The sequence below is a fragment of the Genypterus blacodes genome, unplaced genomic scaffold (assembly GCF_046128005.1).
Source record: "Genypterus blacodes isolate CSIRO-AG114 ecotype Tasmania unplaced genomic scaffold, CSIRO-AGI_Gbla_v1 ptg000073l_1, whole genome shotgun sequence".
NCBI lineage: Eukaryota > Metazoa > Chordata > Actinopteri > Ophidiiformes > Ophidiidae > Genypterus > Genypterus blacodes.
Genome location: NW_027466883.1, coordinates 3,863,048 through 3,883,279, shown reverse-complemented (window position 1 = coordinate 3,883,279; position 20,232 = coordinate 3,863,048). Strand labels below are relative to the sequence as shown.

At 47.8% G+C, this 20,232-nt stretch overlaps 1 protein-coding gene across 1 annotated transcript; it reads left to right on the top strand.

Moving 5' to 3' along the window:
• The first annotated feature begins 1,953 nt into the window (after positions 1-1,953).
• Positions 1,954-12,634, top strand: LOC143006286 (SLIT and NTRK-like protein 3). The gene is made up of 6 exons (XM_076157667.1): positions 1,954-2,169; positions 2,438-2,689; positions 2,957-3,072; positions 3,219-4,124; positions 5,266-5,485; positions 11,510-12,634. The coding sequence occupies exons 1-6, from the start codon at positions 1,954-1,956 to the stop codon at positions 12,632-12,634; spliced, it is 2,835 nt and encodes a 944-aa protein (XP_076013782.1).
• The last annotated feature ends 7,598 nt before the right edge of the window (positions 12,635-20,232 follow it).

The following is a 20,232-nucleotide window of genomic DNA, read 5'->3' as shown; positions in this document are numbered from 1 at the left end:
TTTATGGAGTGATGACCCAACCACCAAAGACAAATCTAACAGGAGCATCCCAGTGGTCCATCTGGACTCAGTATCGATCCCCAAACTATTCAGCTTTCTAGGTCGACTGCAGTCCCCCCCCCCCCCTCGAAGATCCGCTGGGACTTGGATTGTGTTGTGTTCCGTATTGTTTTCCGATATGTCAAACATTATTGAGCACATCGGTATAAATGTGTGTGTGTGTTTCTTGTGGAGGTGCAGCTATGGTTTCCAGTTCTGCACGGTGGGATGCTGGAACAAGCACAGTACTGCTGCCAGAAAGCTCCAACTCCACAGATAGCTACACACCAGTATCAATATTTGGCAGCAAAAACATACTTTGGATATGGTGTTGACCTTTCTCACTCTCTCCTCAACACACACACACACATGCATGTGCTTGGCTCCAGCATCGGCTCTCTCAGGCAGATGTACATTGTGTGCAGGGCGAGAGGAGAGCTTTGATGTAATCAATATCAGATTTCAGCTGTTTCACTGTGAGCTCTCATCCTGAGTGGCAGCCTTGACTGACTTCTTACTGCTTATGCAATCCCACACCTCTCTCCCACCTCTCCCACTTCCTCTTCCCCTCTGCACATTACTCTTTCTATATCTGTTCCATCTCCTCCTCACTCCATTCCTTTGCCTCTCTCTCTCTCTCTCTCTCTCTCTCCCCCAATCTCCTCCTCTCCTCCGCCTCTCTGTCCCCACCTCTCCCCTCATCTTCCCCATCATAATCATCTCTGTGATTGCTCTTCCTCTCCCGGGCGGTGATGTTTTCACTGCCTCCTCCTTGTCTAACTCGCTGATGTTAGATTATTGCTGTATGATTACAGCTACCATACCATCATGATCATTATTGCATTTCGCATGGCAGTGTTCGGCACTCTATGAGCAGATCGAGACGCTTTATCCAATTTAGTTCTCATTAAAACTTGTAAAAAAAACATACCCATGCAGGATTCACATCTCAGCTGTTTTTCTCGGGACTTCTGTCGCAGCACGAGTTCTTGTGTTGTTATTATTGCAGTGCCATTGTTACCATCTCCATCACCGTCACTACTGTGTGATCGTCAGTTGGCGTCTGCCTGACATGTCGCTCCACCTCCCTCACGGCGGCCCCTTTGAACATTTTTCTGAAGAGTTTTGATTTCAAGCGACGCCGTCACTCACACTGTCATTATCGCAATCATGCATACGGCAAGATTCGATGGCTGTTGATCACATACTCAGCTGATTGATAATATGGAGCATTTTGTGCATCATCCTTCTGTTCTCTGATTGCCATTCATCTTATTAAATGGAGCAGTTCATTAGACAGACGCATTATGAATCTGATTTGCATTTACCCATATTCATATTGCATACATTAAAACAACACTTGCGTGACATTTCAGCTTCGCCGAGCATTTGAGAACACAAATGAATATATTCATCGCGTGACCCCTCCCCAGCACCTCTGCCCCCCCCACCCAAAAAAAGGGGGGGGCAGGATAAAGATGTGGCTCAGGGGTGGAAAAGCTCACGTGTTAGCATTTCAATTTTGAAATCAATAATGGTGTTGTAGCAGCAGAGATATGGTTTAGGTTTCTGTTCGCTTGCCGTCTTTAATGAGTATTTCCAGCTTTTGTAACCCCCCCCATGTTTATGTGCTCAATACGTCCAGCGTATGATTCAGCTCATACCACAGCATCCTGTGGCCTGCAGCTGGCCTGTACATCATTAATCCAATCTAATGTAATTCCCTCGCCATGCCATCCGCCGCTGTGTGATTCCACTTTTATTTTCTGCCTGATTTTGTAAGCTTGTCTGTGTCATCAATCTGATTTGTCCTGAACTGACTTTTGTTATTTGTGTGTGTGCTGTGCAGTGCGGTGAAGGGCTGATGCCGGGCTGTAGCCCCAGGCTGCTGAGCTGAGAGGGAGAAGCAGGAGGATGCAGTGGGTCGCCCTGGCAGTGGCCCTCGGGTGTTTGTGCCTATCCCAGGCCTCACACACCCCCACCCCTACCCCCACCTCCACGCATACCCCTTTGGTGGACAACTCTGAGGAGGAAGTGGACGAGCCGTGCTTCGAGCCTTGCACGTGCGAGGTCAAGGAAGGCGTGCTGCACGTGCACTGCGACGGCCGCAGCTTCACTAATGTTAGCCAGGTACTGACTCCCTCATTCTGTTGTCCGATGGCCGATGTAAACCATGTGTTTACACTGTTTCGACCATATTGTCTTTGATTTCTTTCCCTTGTTCCGCTGCACTTTGCTGCACTTTGCTGCACTTGCTGCACTGCTGCGGTGCTGAGCGTCTATCTGTACACGTTCCATGTCTAATGTCCTGCCTCTAATGTGCCTCTATGGGTGTTTCTAAATGTTAAATTCCTGTAATTAATTGGATAACTAATCAGTCCACCAATTAATCATTCAGGTGTCACAGTCGTGGGTCCGCCCTTTCAAACTCAACCTCCAGAGGAACTCGCTGAGGCGTCTCTATAGCAACGGGTTTCAGCACCTTGGCAACGCAGTGTCGATTAACCTTGGCAACAATGCACTCCAGGACATCCGAGTGGGAGCTTTCCACGGACTGGCCAAACTGAGGCGCCTGTACCTCCACGAAAACAAACTGGAGGTCTTCCGGAATGACACCTTCGTCGGATTAGAGGCTTTGGAATACCTTCAGGTGAGCCAGAGACCATGATATGGGTCTATTAGCCTGGGCCGAGCAATTTGTGACAGATAACCACAGTATGCGGTGTTCCTAACAGTCAATAGCTCGTTGGTGGTCTCGGTAAATGCATCTTTTAGAGACCTCTGTGTCTTAAAGCATTTTCGTGTTCCTTCTTCAAATTAAACAGTTTGTGGAGCCTCCAGCAGCCCTGTTTCTTCAGTCTTGTTTTCCGAATGCAGCAGTTATATGCTCATAACATTTCCTTATTCCTTCCTGCAGGCTGACTACAATGTGATCAAAAGGATTGACAGTGGGGCTCTGAGGTTCCTGTACAAACTCAGAGTTCTCATCCTCAACGACAACCTGATCCCCGTCTTACCTGCTCATCTGTTCAGGTTAGAATCGAACTTTAGATTTGTGCTGTAACATTAACAATCCATACTTTCTTGCAGATTTTTTTTTGTAATCTGAAAACGGAAGCGGTATTTATTTGCCTTTTCGTCTAACCTAACCACCTCTACCCCTCCTCCCCCTGCTCCAGATCTGTGTCTCTGACTCATCTGGATCTGCGGGGAAACCGTCTGAAGAGCCTGGCATATGCTGGGACACTGGAGTACGTTGGTCGCTCCCTGATGGAGCTTCAGCTGGAGGAAAATCCCTGGAACTGTGGCTGCGAGGCAGTGCAGCTCCAGCAGTGGCTGGGTCAGATCCCCTACACGGCTGTGGTCGGGGAAGTTACCTGCGAGTACCCCTTCCATCTTCACGGCAAGGACCTCAGGGAAATCCCCCGCAAAGAGCTGTGCGCCGACCTCCCGGATAAAGACTTACAAGCTGAGGGGGGCGGCCCTTCAGCTGGGTCACAGAGGCCCAACCCCCAGCCAGGGCGAGTCAGGCCTACTAAACCCTCCTCCATGGTCCACGGCTCCCGGCAGAACACTCACACCTCCTCTACTTCTTCCTCATCTTCCTCAGCAGAGCGTAAAGACAGAGAGAGGCCCTCTCGGCCCACTAAGAGGCCTCGACCCTCCAGAACTTCCCCCACTTCACGCAGTCTGTTGCCCAACCAGAATCCCCCCGTGGCTGGCTACCAAACACGGCCCCCTATCCCCATCATCTGCCCCCTGGGCTGCACTTGCAACTTGCACATCACCGATTTGGACCTGACTGTCAACTGCAAAGAAAGCGGCTTTTACAATGTGTCCCAGCTCACCCCACGGCCGCTCAATGGCCGCAAGCTGTACCTTAGCGGGAACCTAATTCAGAGGATCTACCGCACAGACTTCTGGAATTTCTCCAGCCTTGACCTGCTACATTTGGGGAACAACCGGATCTCTTACCTCCAGGAGGGGGCCTTCTCCAGCCTGAACAGCCTGAGGAGCCTCTACCTGAATGGGAACAACCTAGAGAGGCTCAGCCCCGACATGTTCCTGGGGCTGCAGAATCTAAGGTAGGATTCATTAAACGTCCTGTCACAATGTGCTGCATTTTCATGGAATTTCTTTGTTTGTTTTGGGTCAACCAGCTTCCTCACTGCAATTAAATAAACCATGAAGTGAAATCACATCCCCACTTAGAAATGTAGGGAATCTGTTTGATACTGACATAACACAGAGATAACAAGCTAGGTTTTTGATGCTGGCTTTTCTAGGAGTGTCATTTGTTAGTCATGATGCCTGATGGGCATGTATCTACCAGGGGTGTGAGTGTGGTATGAGTGACAATGTGAAAATTAATGGTTCTTTTGTATTTGCACATAGAGGTGTTGATAAGGCAGCAAAATGTCCGGATGAAGACGTGCAAGAATGTGCATTTAGAAAAAGGGCAATTATAGAAACCGTCTCTCAGTGTGATGCATGTGGAGTTGTCAGATTAATGTCATAAGATAATTCCTGTGCAAATTAGGCATGCGAGCCTCAGAAAATATCTTCTGTATGTAATTTTGGGGCGATTGTACTTCTACTAAATGAAGAAACACAAATTGTACTTCATGTTCGGTCCCTTTACTCTCAGCTCCCCTGTCTGTCTGTATAAAGAGAAGGTTCAGCAAACTCTACATGCTCATTAATTCAACTATTAATCACTCATGAAAGACCCTCACAGGCATCCTAAAAGGCCTCTTCTTCACCTCTTGTTAGCCTTTATTAGTGACACTGGAACAAATCAGCGGTACAGCCAAATTCATTTGAACTAGTTTTAATTTGAACTCGTACTTAGGAAGTATGTGAGATGATGAGAACGGAAGATCCCTGGTGAGCAAATTAGTACCAAAAGTAAAACTCACATTGTTAAAAATTATCAAAATTTTGTTATTTCATTTTCTTACATTTACCACGATGATCAGGCAAAGTACTAGCTGTTACATCTGTGTCAAATTATGCAGGATGGTTTCATAAAGTACACAGAAAGTGTGCATTAAATCAATTCTCAGCTATGACATCACATGCATAAATATTCGTACATGGGATTATACTGCTGGATGTGCAGGAGAGATTGGGAATTAAGTCCTGTATACTTTCCACTAAATATAGTCTGGATGGTATGCGCGTATACACAGAGCCTATAGCAACGTCTCCCCTCTCTCTCCTCAGGTACCTCTACTTTGAGTACAACGAGATCCGCGAGATCGATCCTGAAACCTTTGACTCCATGCCGTCGCTCCAGCTGCTTTTTCTCAACGCCAACCTGTTGCGGAGCCTCCCTATAGGCGTCTTCGCTGGGGTCAACCTGGCGCGCCTCAACCTGCGCAACAACCACCTTCTGCAGCTGCCTGTGGAGGGCGTGCTGGAGCACCTCACCGGACTGGTGCAGGTTGGTAGAAACCCGTGTTTTTGTTTGTTCTGGAAGCTTTGGAGGGCAGTTGCCTGCTTTTGACGGGCTGAACCACGCATGTGTAAATGAGTCAGATGTCTGGCACGAGGCGCTTCGCACATTTAGGCCAATTAACATGTATTTCGAAGATTGACAGCAGCCGGGTGAAAGAAACGGAGAAGATTATTGAAATGGATCTACCCCATTGATTTACCCGAGCAAAATGTGCATAATTACACACTGTATATTTATTTCAAATGTCAGAGGATGAGATTAAAATAACCAATACGTTGCCAAGTCATATTATATTATCAGCGCTTGAAGAATTTTGAAAAAAGAAGCCTCATCTTGGATCGAGGCTTGCCCGCATTTCAAATTTCTGGCAGCCTCTCATCTGCTGGCCTCTGGCACCGCCGCAGTCTCCTCTGTCATCTGCATCGTCTATTGTCTTCTGAGCAATTGCTGTGGCGCGTGGGACCGTGGTTCTGCCTCAGGTATTATAATTGGAAGATTGCAATTGACTTGATTTGCATAAGTGGTCTTAATAAATCTGCGGCTAAACTGGAGAAAATCTGCACGGTCGTAATTGCGGCACGTTTTGGTGACCAGAAGAGCAGCGGGGTGTCAGAACTACAGTCCTGGTTAGGCCTCACCGGACTCTCTGATCTCAGCTGCCGCGTTACGTGCCTGGATGGCGCACGCAATGCCCAGATAAGAGCTGGACCAGAGGTATTACACTTTCCTTCGCTCTCTCTTCAGCGAATTTCACAGCTCAGGCTTTTCTTAGACAGCCGGAGTAGAAAGGATGGCGAGGTGGGTGTGGATTAGCCTGAATGTCACGGCGAATTTCCACTTTGCTTTGCGCCGTGAAAATCTTCAGTGGTGAGGGTGAGGCTGGGGGGTTCAGAGGCCCTTCTTTAGTGTTCACTTGGCGGAGGGCTGATAGTGTTTTACTGAGCCGGAGGAACCGTGTAGGAACGCATTATGTTTTGTGCTTTTATACACCTGTGATCTCCAGGTGCATTAAGGCTTTCACCAAATGGAAGAACACTGTCGGCCATATTCAAACAACGGCGCAGTCGGCTCAAAATTTGTGGCAAAGCGATTGAATTCATTCATTTACCAGGGTTGTTATTACTCCGACGAAGCCACATTAGCGCTGCCCGTGGACGGCGGCAAATAATGCCACAATGACATCACCTGTTTGCTTGATTCGTTTGAAGCTTGGGGAGTGGGATTTGCTGGGCGCTGATGTGTTTTCGGAGCCAAAGCTACAGTAAAACAATAAAAATAAAAAATCAAAGGGTAATGCAGATGGAAGCGAGGTGACGCTTACAACTGCTGCTGGGTAAAAAAAAGGAAGTCCATTTTAATAATCGTCAAGCGCACCTGTGTGTCGCTGGGAGCCATTGTCATTGTCAAGAACAGGATTATACAGTCACGCCCACTCATGCATTGAAAAAACATCCCTAATGGTGGTGTTACTAAGGGGGGGAAACATCACCAAATTACCCTCTGAGCCTGTCATCTCTCACAATAAGTGCATTTATATCACAACCACCAACCTGGACAATCTTCCCTATGCGAAAAAATACAAATAATGAAATGAAATGAGTCAGCGTCTGAGTCCATGCCAGCCCCAGCACAGTTCAGGAACGCCGCATATGCAAAGAAAATCATCCGTAGTTGTAAAAATGATACAGATAGCATCATCGCTGGTAAAAGGCCATAAGGAAACTTGGCCGCAGCCAGTTTTTTTTTTATATCACGCACAACAGACAAAGAAACAGACCCACGGCTTAATATAACACAGTATTCATCACGGTGAAAAGTTTTTGTACAACAAAGAAAAAATGTATAAACTGCTGAAAAGGCTTAAATGCACCACCTACTCTCTCTGTCATTGACAATTCTAGAATTTATGAATATGCAATTATGACCCGCCCAACAACGCCGCTGGTCTGGTTACACTCTGTTCTGAACATGATAATTAGCCAACATCCACACACACATACTGCCACAGACACACACACACTAAGTCAGCCTTTCCACATTCACTGAAAAGTCTTTTTGGGGGACTGAGCAACTTTGTTGGGGATTTTACAATTTTCGATTTTTCAGCACTTTCTGCACAATAAATTGCATGTATTTGCATAGCGGGACCGCTGTTTCCGCCCATAAACTGTCACGGCACATGTCATGTGTGTGCCTAAATGGGCATGAGTTTGCATTTTAATGAAGAACAGAGGCAGCACATAGTCAGTGCTGTCCCTCAACACCGGGCCCCCCCTCCCCCCGTCAGCTGACAGCAGGGGGGCCAAAGCAGTTAGAAAATGACACTAGACTGGAACTAAAGCAGACATACAGTAACAAAGATGTCCGACAGAAGCCAGATGAGTCAGTGTGATTGATTTGTTCAACTCATGCGATGTTAGCTACCTAACAATCTGTTCATAGATCCTCAGCTTCTCTCCGGCCGCTATTTTTTTACCTTGGCCGCCAGCCCATTTTTCTGCAGTAAATATCTGCTGAGCACTAAGAAACAAAGCGGCTCATGTGTTTGTGCAGTGGAACGGTTTGCTCAAAGGTTTAGTTCGAAGCAAAAAAAGACCACAACCGCCACTGTTTGAAGCTCATATAAGTCCGTTAATAGCAGAGCTGGGACCCAAAGTCATTGTTTTGCAAGTGAGAACAGATAAAGCTCTTAAAGTCCTAGAGTTTAAGTTAAGGGTCCTGAATAAGTCTGATCCTGCAGCATATCACATTGAATGCCAGGTTAATTGGCATAGTTTTGTATATTTTGATCATCATTTGATCCTGATATGAGCGTACGAAATATAATAAAGTATAGAATTCCTTGTCTTTGATTTGGAGATTGTATTAGGTCAATGCTCCCAGGTGGAGTTTAGACCACGGCGACTCGCGAGCATGCGTAAATCTCTTGTTCTCACATTTTTAGCGAAGAAGATCGATTCCAGCCTCAGCGACATGCAGATGACGCGAGTGGATTTCCAATTATTCTGCAGCCAGACAGATCAAGGCCAAAAAAACAGGCGGTCTCCATCTCTCTCTCAGGAGTTCCACTTTGGCGTGAAAAGCCAAGGCCTCGTTTGCCGAGGGGGGATCTTGCTTGGGAAATGAAGGCGGAATTTTTGTCATTATCTGCAAAGATGAATAACTCCTTTTGTTGTGTTATCTGAGGCAGTTATAGTTCGAACAGTACCATTCCAAACATCACGGTATTTATTTCATGTCTGGGGCGGTTTCGTTGTTTTTGCCGCGTTTTATTTAACACGTCACAACGTCACATTTCGGCTCTCGCAACCCGTTTTGATTGCAGAAATGATGTTGAAAACATCAGTATTAAAAGTCAGCGCGTGTTTTCCCGCGGAATAAAACATCAAGGCTTTCCTTCTTGGCTCGCCATGTTTTACTGATGTTCAGCGAATGCACAGAGGCAGATCCACGCCAATTCCTTAGCCGCCGACAGAAGCCTCGACAGACCAGGAACGCTTGCTCGCTCTTTGCTCTCTCTCTCTCTCTCTCTCTCTCTCTCTCTCTCTCTCTCTCTCTCTCTCTCTTTCTCTCTCTTTCTCTCTCTCCCATCTTTCCAACTGTATGTATCACCAGCTGCCAGATAGAACTAGTTTGCGCTCCCTCTCATGGGGTTGCTGAAACCGCTCGGGGGAAATCGGGGGGGAATCACTATCTGTGGTAGAAGTCGACCGGTACACATTGAAACCAAATTACAACTGCTGGAATGCCACGAACATCACAGGCTGATGATATCTCACACTGTACAAGTATCCAAGAGTGGAAGCCTTTGATGCGTTTCACTGGGCCCGTATGCGGCGGATAGCATCTGGCGCATACACACGACCCGAAAACGCGACGATGTCTGTGGAAAAACACAGGCATTGTATTTTTATTTATCCGTCTGTAGACTCTTCTTCTTCAAATGCACCAGGCTCATTTGTGTTCTGTGCATTGTTCCAAAGACAATGAAACACATTCATCAGTATTGAAGGCTTGCCAGACTGAAGCTCGGGGACGGCGTGGACCCGCCTGAGACTCCTGTAAAATCCCTGCGCCACAACTTTCCAAACCTGCTTACGCAGAATATTATTCTGTGGAATAAGTGGAGCAGTTGTGATGACTGACAGGATTTTTGCTATTTGGGCCAATTATAAGACGGAAAGTTCAGTGGGAACGTTCCGAAATGCTTCTCTGATGTGTTTTGTAAAAAGCCTTCCAAATAAATTCAGGACAGTTATTGCTTGATCTTTGCTCGTCATCATAATGATAAAAGCCACACGAGCAAATTAACCCTATTGTAGTGAAGAAGATGGCACACTACGCTCAATAAAAGGAGTCGCCAGCTCTTCCTAAATAGATTTCTATTGTCTTTAATGGTTTCTCATTGAACATGTAAATGAACATACAGTCGGTGGGCGGGTTTGGACCTAAACCTGTAACATCCACATGAAGTAACAACCACGCGTGTTGGCCTGTCGGTCATCATCATAACATAAGACGTAAGTGAATTCTGCAAAAATCGAACAAACTGCCACGCTTGCATGTGAACTGAAACAAGCACACGGATTGGTTTTGGATTGGCACCTGCGTCCCCTCCCCCCCGGCCCCCAACAACAAGCACCTGTTGGGCCGACGGAGAGTGTGTAATTTCCCTTCCCGACGCGGCTTTGGATTGACACGTTGAGAGCATATCACACACTCCAGTTGGTGGCCACACGTTAAAAAAATAGTAAACAACGCTGGATGTGTTGGACAGATGCTGGCGAAGGAAGAGGTGAGACAGATCCCCATTTTGGGATCAGCCTGAAAGCAAATATGACCGAAATGTAGAATTGACCCTAAGTTGCAGTTATGAAAGCTATGAAGCAGGAGAACACGTTGACATTTTTTAGTCAGGCGGCATTTATTTAAAATGTCCCAAAAACGCAATTTTCAGTGTTTATTCGTGCCAAATTACAGCCCAGCCCGATCATAACCCTGGAGATACTCGGGGTGGAAAATTGCGCTTTTAAGCAAACCGTCAATATGCTGGAAGCGTTCAAACTGAATTAAAGCTTTGGCGGAGTGTTTCCACGCACCCTCCAGTGGTGAATGACGCGATTATTACACCCAAACCGTGGACTAACGTCAAGGAAGTGAAGCAGCATCCTCTGTGTTGGGTGTGTAAGCTCCATAACACAACAATGCTGAATCATCCCCCCCAAAAAAAGCACTTTGGCTATTTCCGCCAGTGAAGAAGACGGGGTAACAAAATTAGCCCGACAACATTTGTGCGAGCGCCTTGGAAGTGTGACAGAGAACGGCTGCTCTCGGCGCCAATATCGCTGCTAAAGATACGGGCCAGATCAGCTCCCTAGACAGGAAGATGTAATGTAACTTAAAATCAGTTTTAACCTCTTTTTAATGCGACAATCGGAATATTTCCTACTATTGAGATCAAATTGTCGATAGTTTGCGTTCACCTCACTTCAACTCACAAACAAGCAGAAACAGTGAGTTTTTAATTGAATCCCCTGTCTCTTATTTGCAGCTATTCAAACACATAAATATTACATGTAATTCACTAAATACATACACATAAATATTGCAGCATTATCTAGAACCCTAATCAGTTCTGTACAACTTCTGCATATCTCCAAAGCAAACAGTTTAGAGACACTGACCACAGTGAAATGATGAATTGCTTTCTGTTATGCTAATGCTCCAAACCTTATTTTCCATATATTCTTCCTCGTGGAAGGCAAAGGTACCAGAGAAAACGTCATTTTTCTTGTTGTCATCTCATTAGAGCGCAAGGTGCCGGCTTCTTCATCACATAACACAGATTACACATCGCAAGGATGTCGCCGCCTTTATCCGCTTTTCTGTTTACATTTTTGCAAGGTTACTCATGAATGTTCATTGCACAGCAGACCAGAACTTGGTGTGTGCTGTGCATTGACAACAGAGCTGAGGTGCGTATGTATGTGTGTGTGTGTGTCTCTCCAGGTGGACTTGCAGCAAAACCCGTGGGAGTGCAACTGTGAAGCTGCTCCTCTCAAGCGTTGGATGGAGGGTCTGAGCGCCGTGGTGGTGGCGGGCGAGGTGGTCTGCCACTCGCCGGAGAAGACCAAAGGTGTCGACCTCCGCTCGCTCTCCATGGAGCTGCTCTGCCCCGAGCTGGAGCCCCAGGAGGATCGGGAGCAGGAGGAACAGACTTCCACCTCGACAGCTCCCAGCAGCGGCGTCTCGGTTGGATACCCCGGCTCAGGTCTGGGCCCCCTGATCCCTCCAGGGAAGGATTCCATCCCACTGTCAGTGTTGGTTCTCAGCCTGCTGGTGTTGTTTGTCTCTGCTTTCTTTGCGGCAGCGGCATTAATCGCCTACGCCCTGAGGAGGAGAGACAAGCTGCCGTTCCGTCGCCAGGGAGAGGTCGATTTGGCCGGCATCCAGATGGAGTGTGGAATCTTTACCGAGCAGACGCACCACCACCACCATCACCATCACCACGGCCTCCCGGAGACGCCACCCCTGCCTCCGCCGGAACACAACCACGTGTACGACACCATTTTGCCGCCAGAGTGTGTGTCTAAAGGCGCCAACCCTCCGTCCGCCCCACACATGTGTAGCAACCCCATCTACAAGGAGGAGCAGGACGCGGTGGTAAAACAACGGCAGCAGCAGCAGTTTGCAGGACCCAAAGAGAGCGAAGGAGATTATTGCTCGGCAACAGAGAAGGAGAGGGAGTGGACTCTGAAAGTGTCCTCGTCACCCATTAACACCGTCAGTGGGGCGATGGGACCCCTCGCTGGCCTCCATGGCAACGGGATTCTCTGCCCCACGGTAATCGACAGCCAGGGCCCCACTCCAAAGGTGGAGCTCGTGGATTGCCTCTTCAGGATCCCCGCCCCCGAGTTCAGAGACCTGCCAGACAGGTACACGAGGCCGCCGCCCCGCTACCCCCACCCGCCGCCGGACCCCAAGCAGGAAGGCAGGCCGGACCAAACACAGGCGGTCACTGTGGGAGGCTTGGCGGCCGGCGGCCAGGGCGAGCAGGGGGCAGGAGAGCAGAGAGTCAGGTTGAGGACCACGCCGGACTACATGGAGGTGCTGGATCACTCTTATCAGTTTTAACACCCCTCCTCCTCCCCCCTCCGCCTCCTCTTCCTCCCTGCCACCCTCCCTCCTTTCCTGCCTCTTCATCATCTCTGCCGGTGAATCATGCAGTAACAATGACTCCTGTACAGAGGCTGGTGTGGCGTCGAGTGGAACCTGTGGGTGAGCGGGACCACACCACCGCTGCGTGTTTATTCCTGGATAACGAGCTGAGAGCGGTTTTGTATTTTGGCCGAGCCGCGGCTTATAGGCGGGTATTTGGCAAGCATAAGCTGATCCCAGATCTCCGCCTGGAGGCAGAACTTCAGCTGCAGCTACAAAAGTATTTCTTACCTCCATCACGCCTCGCCGTCGTACAATACCGAGGGCGGAGGAAGGGAGGACGTTTTTTTTCCCGACAACGAGACAGAGACAGCATGGTGGGCGTTGTTCATATCATCGTTCTCAAAAGGGACCTGCGAGGAGGGGGAGGAACACAGCCGGCTCCCGAAGGCTCTGAGCGAGGATCAAAACACAGGAGTGGCAAAGCTCTGACACGCGGCCGGTGCGGGGACAAGCCGGACGGTACCAAGAGGGACGTGTGGACACGACGGGACGGGAAATGACAGCCAAGTGCCTTAGCAATGAACAGCCAGCAGTGTGGTCAATGCTTATTTTTCTATGAATACAGATCTATTTATCTAAACAAAGAGGTTTGACTACCAATGGACGGGATGCCGGTGGACGACTGAGACTTAGGAATTCCCGAAACAATCAAAAGCCGCCAAAATGACTGCATTCCTTTCGGATGAGCCAAAAATAACGATATACCCAGTCAGTGTTGGAGTTTGTTTGTTATGCAGTTCAGTTCACTTTTCATCTCACCCGGTTAGCTTTGTTTGCTCACACACACACACACACACACACACACACACACACACACACACACACGATTGAATCTTTTAACAGGGCTAGGTGAGGGATATTTTCTGGCTTATCCAGGAATCTGTTGGTTTGCACTGAAAACGAATGAGAGAGTTTCCGCTAAAGTTTGTATGTCGGGAAAAGATACAGAAGAGTTATTTTTTGTGAAATCGGCCAGCGTACAGCGGCGACGTCGCGGCCCAGGATGGATGGTTGGTTTGTTTTTTGGGATTTCTTAACCGCCCGGACTTAACGGGGGGGCGAGGACTTCTGCTCCACGTTTTTTCTTTCATGGAACGGAGGTAGCTTGGTCATCGTATTGATTTTTAAGTATTTCTCAGAGGAAATTTGAATGGTGAAAAAACGAACAAATCAAAGGACAAAAACCTGGATATGGAGGCTTTTTTTGTTGAAAAAAAGAGAAAGACACTTCTATCAACTATCGATTATTATCTTTTACGGAGGAACCTTTTTATGCTTTCATCTCCTACCAATAGTAGAGGCAGTTGTGAATATATTTATTCTTAGTTTTTGCGTGTTGAAGCCCTCCTGTTAAGGGATCATGTTATATCAATGTATAGGATGATTCTGCATCTGGTTCAGCCTTCTTACCGCCGACCCACGAAATACAATAAAGGGTGCTACATGAAACCTGGAGCCCGGCAGCTGCTGTGTGACGAACTGACGCACACACAGACACACAGACACACACACACACACACGCGTGCACACACACACACACACACACGAACCCCTGACCCCAGCTTAAACACCCGCTCGCTGTCGCTCCTCTGTTGCCCCTAATGATGCGTGAAAGGAACGAGCTTGCGAGCTCGCGGACGCAAAGCCCTGTGAGCTCGTTTACATGGCGCGTCAGCAGACGTGAGGATCAGATCAGGGCCTGAGCGCCTGCAGGGCTCCTCACAGTAAGAGTGGAGATAGACCCTAATAGTGTGAAATCTGCCACATTAATGCCATAAAATCAATATAATCTATTAGTAAAATAAGGATGTGTAAAGCTGGTGGCCTCGGGGCTCTCTCTCTCCCTCTCTCCCTCACCCCCCTACCCCTCCTTCCCCCTTCTCCATCTTTCTCTCTCTCTCTCTCTCTCCCCCCCTTGCCCTCCCTCCTTCCCTCCCTCCCTCCCTCCCTCGCTCTCTTTCTCTCTCGCTGCTCGGCCTGTCAGCTCAGCCTCACAGGACACGTAGGAGAACTGCTGTTCTATATGCTGCTCAACGCACAGGTACCCCGTAGCTCACATTGAAGTGTGTGTATGCCTGTGTGAGCGTGTGTGTGTGTGTTGGTTTTTATTTTCTCTGCTCGGCTCTCTCCATCCCTTGGTGATGAGCGCAGTTCTTCAGACACCTCCTCACTCAGCGTTCACAATGCTTTAGTGCAGATAATCCTCTGTGTGTGTGTGTGTGTGTGTGTGTGTGTGCGCGCGTGTGTGTTTGCGTGCACGTACGGGGAAGGAGGACGGTGTAGATTTAGAAGGTGTGTCTCCCTGGGCTTTGCTTGTGTGTGTGTGTGTGTGTGTGTGTGTGTGTGTAAGTGCACTAAGATGGGAGTTTGTGTGGGCGGCGCGTCTCTATGTTTGCACACAAGTTTGTTTTCGACGGTGTGTGTGTGTGTGTGTGTGTGTGTGTGTGTGTGTGTGTGTGTGTGTGTGTGTGTGCACCAAAGTAAGAGAGTAAGTGAGCCACTTCTGCCTCAGTCCAGCCTTAATCCTCTAAACTGTGTAGTTCACTCATGCCACATCAGCCCCATTGTGTCTCCAGACAAAGAAGCCCAGTTAAAACTAAATGCCAGTTAAAGGAACAAACCACTAATTATAGAATCGTTCTCTCCATCCTCTCCTCTCTCTCTCTCCCTCTCTCTCTCCCACTTTTTCATCCCTCCATCTTCACTCCCTCTCCCATCAGGCGCCATTGGCTTAATTCTGTAAAGCTGCAAAACTTACAGTGGTGGGTCTTGTTCCCGCTGTGTGAGGCTCAGTGTGCAGTATGCATCAGGTTACCCTCCGTGTGCGTGCGTGTGCGGCATATGTGTGGCACGTGTGTGTGTGTTTGTGTGTGTGTGTGTGTGTTTGACGTGTGTGTCTGACAGCTTTGCCATGGTTCATGTGTTTGGGTCCTGTCAGAGCTGTCCTGTCAGTGTGTGTGGAGAAAAAAATCATTCATTTCCCAGAGTCGAGGATGAAAGAGTCTTTAGACTTCAAACGCCTGTGGGCCTGTGGAGCTTAGATTGCCTCTCTCGTTCTCTTCCTGCACCGCTGTTGTCGTTTACATCTTTAAAAACTGCGCAGCTGTGGCAGTGGTTAAGTGGAGATAGCGGCGACATGGTGAGAAACCGGACAATTAGCCTGATTAAAACACTGTCATTTCATATAATAGATTTAGGTCGAGCTGATAGGCCAATCGCTCGCTGTCTCTCTCTCTCTCTCTCTCTCTCTCTCTCTCTCTCTCTCTCTCTCTCTCTCTCTCTCTCTCTCTCTCTCTCTTCTCAGTGTGTGTGTGTGTGCATGTGTGTGCGTGTGTGTGAACTGCTAAAGCCATATTCTTCTCTGCATAAAGACGCTGGGTATTAAAGATGCACTATTGGCTATGGTTTGATGTCAGTGAAAAGAGATCTATTTAAAAGTCATGGTGCATAGCTGCAGATGCTTTGGTGTTTGGTCATGACAAATACTTGTGGTGGAACGGTCATCACTCATACACACACACACACACACACACACACACACACACGCCCAGCATTGTGTCGCTGCCTCAAATGTGAACACCCCCGCCCTTCCCCCCACACACACACAAGTACAAACACACAAAGTCACCGTATGTACACACACACGTTCACTGTACATACAGATGCACACACACAGATACAAACACACCGCGTCTGCTGCGGCGCTCTGTGTGTTGTTTGGTTGCTCTGCATTGCAGTAATCCGCTCCACGCTTCTCCTCTCCTCCTCTCACCCACAGACAATCACTTGGCGCTCAATGGACAACATCAGCGAGGGAAATACCTACAGAGAGACAGGCAGAGAGAGAGAGAGAGAGAGAAGGGAGGAGGAGGAGGAGGAGAAGATGGGGCTGGAAGAAGACAGAGAGAGATTTGAGGGAAGATGTGAGGAGATGAAAAAGAAGAGGAGAAAGATCTGCCAGCGGGTGTTTCCAGGCGTAAATGCCGCTGGAGAACTCGCTAATTTGCGAGCAAGGGAGCGAGGTAGGGAGGGAGGGAGGGAGGGAGAGATTGTTATAGAGATGGAAAGAGAGGAAAAACGTGGAAGTGTGTTCACGCTTACGTGGTAAAACAAGAGGAACACAAGGTTTCCCACCATCTGTGGCGGCCCGATGCAGCGTTTGAGCTCAAACGCAGCACACACATGACCAGTGATGAAGTACATTTACTCAAGTACCGCAGTAACCCAAGTACACGCTTGCACTGGTGTTTGACTGCATCTTAGAGCCACGCTGCTCCACTGCGTTCACCTAATGACTCTTTCTCTCATTTCATGCTGATAGGTCTTCCTCGTCCTACTTGGTACGTTCCTCATAGGAAATCACCAACATCCTCCCTCCTTTGCCTCCTATGTTAATTCCGTCCTTCCTTTCGTGCTTCCTTTTGTTCTCTCCATCCTTATTTCCTTACCTCCTACACTTATCTGGAGCGTTGTGAGGTAATGTTCCACATTATTCTTTATGTTGAATGGTGTTGACTGTCATTATCGCATTATATAATAACAGTTATTATAGTAAGCTGATGTGTGTCATTGTGCTGCTACAGTAAGCCTGGAATGGAGACATTAAAATGGCACAGTGTGTGTGTCCCTGTGTGTGTGTATGTGTGTGTATTTTGAAGTATTGTTCTTGAGTAGTTTAAATTCCCTCACATCTGATTGTTGTAGATACTATTTACTTTACAGGCTGTAGAATATTCATGTTGTCAGGTAAAAACCTTGTATGTCAGCCTTGTTTCAGGTACATTATCCCGTAACATTTTCACCTGGACTCATGAAAGTCCCTGAAATTGGACATAGGAATTTAGTTCTTCATCCTTGATTACTACATTTTATCACCAAAATTCTTGACTTTCCAAAATTGGAGATACAAGGTTCTTGTTTTATGTAAGGTTCCACAAACCTTCTGCAGATTTTCATTGTTTATACTTTTACTTGAAATTGAGTTTGCTTGGTTTTTCACCCAGTAGAGGATTTGAGTGGTGGTATTTGTTTGTTGGAGCATGTATACGTGTGTGTGTGTGAGAGAGAGAGAGAGAGAGAGAGAGAGAGAGAGAGAGAGACCGGCAGAGAAGATGGATGATAGGAGATGACAGGATGGTGGGACGTATACGTATATAAGCACAACGAATCAGCGTCAGCGTCTCTCAGAGACAGGTAGACGACAGTGATGATCCTGTCATGAGTGTCGACTGGGCGAAGGAGTGTGTGTTTGTGTGTGTGTGTGCGTGTCTGTGCTGCTCGCAGTCATTTCTCCCCTGTCAGGCGCGAGCCAGGGGAGGAGGATTAGAGCCCACCTCAGCGGCGGAGCTGCCTGCTGGCTGCCGTGGCGACGCTCCCCTCGATCCTAAATACCCCGGCTGGTGGTTTTACTATTGAGAGTCAGTGGGCCACACAACTGTCGACTTTGCACTTCATTTATGATAAATTTAAGTCGGCCTTAATCTCTGCCTGTTGCCGCGTGTTGAACCGATGTTTGGAACAACATGTTTATCTGGTGGGGAACACGAGTGGAGAGGGAGCCAGGAGAAGGAGCCCGTTCACAGAGATAAACCCAGAATGTCTCCCACTCTCTACCTCTGACTATCAGGGAGTGAGAGAGTGATTGTGTTTGCGTAGCTCAGGTGCAGGGGTGTAGCAGTGATTTATGGGCCCCGAGCAAAGGAAGGGTTTCTCAGCCCCCCCTGCACCACCCAACCGCCACTTTCCATTCCAGTTTTGGGTACTACTACAACTATACTACTACAGCTGTAAACTGTACTCCGTGAACACAATACTAGTGTTCAATTTGGGAGAAAATGTCTTGTCAGTTTGAGAGAGTGTCATTGTAGATCAGCTGATGAAGGAAGGTGAAGGTAGGATGAAGGACAGAGGTTAAGGCAGGAAGACGAAATAAGAAAGAAAGAATGTGGAGAGAAAAGAGATTGATGATGATTGGTGATTTGGGTGATAATCCCAATAATCCCCCATTTTTGCAGCCAATCTCCACCAATTTGACCTGAAAAAACTAATTTCACTCCACGGCTGTTCTACTTTGGCTCAGAACACAAAAACAGTCAAAGTTTTATTCGTTTGCAGTTTGGGTGAATTTAAGCAGTTCCCATTGGAGGAGCGCGGCGGCAGTGTGGAAGAGAAGTGTAAAATCTTTATAAACGCACTCTCGAGAGTGACAAAAGGTGTTTCTGAGTTCAGACATTCGCCTCATTCTGGAGAGCTCCAGGTTTTTATGTGATTGGAGGTATGTGAAAATGTGTGTGTGTGTGTGTGTGTGTGTGTGTGTTACATGCCACGCACCAGTGGAATGAATCAGATCTGTTGTCATGACTGCGTATTTTTCTCCAACAGGGACTCGTAAAAGAAAGCCCTACATGAAATCCATTATGTTTAATTCCCCAAATCCATAAAACCCCCCGAGGTTTTGGTCTCCATCCCATTCTTATTTAAATGAGCATCCGTGTCTGCCAGACTGAGTCGCCTCTGAATGCCCTGAGCTGGCTCATAGTGGAGGCTGTGGCAGACATACTGTACCCTATATGGCTGCGTTTACACTCACAGGTGCAAGTGACAAGTGATTGGAACGTTCTTGGCATTTCCACTCTCGTGTCGTCAAACTACCATTCTCTCCGCGACTCTGTGTCTCTCTGTCAAGCGATATAGATGACGAAGGCTAGGCTGAATGAACCGATGCTGAAATCGGGGCCTTGCACGCATTTGCTCCATCCGTGTGAAATCCAAGCTGCAACAAGTGCTCTAATCCCTCTTCTCTGCATTAAAATAGGATTAAGTTGTTACGGACCTTTAAAGGTGCTCCTGAAAGCAGCACTTTCATCCAGTTTGGGCATTTTGTTTACCTCCCGTCTCCGAATGGGAAACCGCACATTGGTGTGAACACGACTGTCAGATATAAACACACTGTCAAAAAAATGAAGGCAAGCCCTGGGGAAAGTGGGGAGGGGGGGGCGCAGGTAAGCGGGGACTGCAAAAGCAAATGGTCCCCCGGCCACTCCAACAATGGGAAGTCATTCTAATTGGCACGAAGACGTGTCGCGTTAATTAGAGGTCATCACCACTCAGGTCGGAGTCCAAATTCTATTCAGTCTAAGTGTGTGTGGGTATGATAGACAGAGGGCCAGAGCGTGAAGCCAGCCGCTCATTAATTGGTGGCGCGTCTGCATCAAGCTTCTACCAGCGTTCTTCTCTGTCTGTTCGGGTTGAATGCACTTTGAATCAGGTCTAATTATCCTTCGGTCTGTTCCGGATCGGTGCAGACTTTTGGGTCAGGTGTGTGATTTTTATTTGTTTTTTAATTAATTCATCCACATCAGGGTTTTTTTCCCCCTGCTGGTCTGTTTCTGATCAGGTCTGAAACTGTGAAGACCACTTAGTTAAATTTAGCCCAGGATGAAAAGGAACAGCTGTGTTTGCTCCTCGGCTCCGCTGCACTTTTAATACAGTTGATGCGAGTCGCGTCCTCA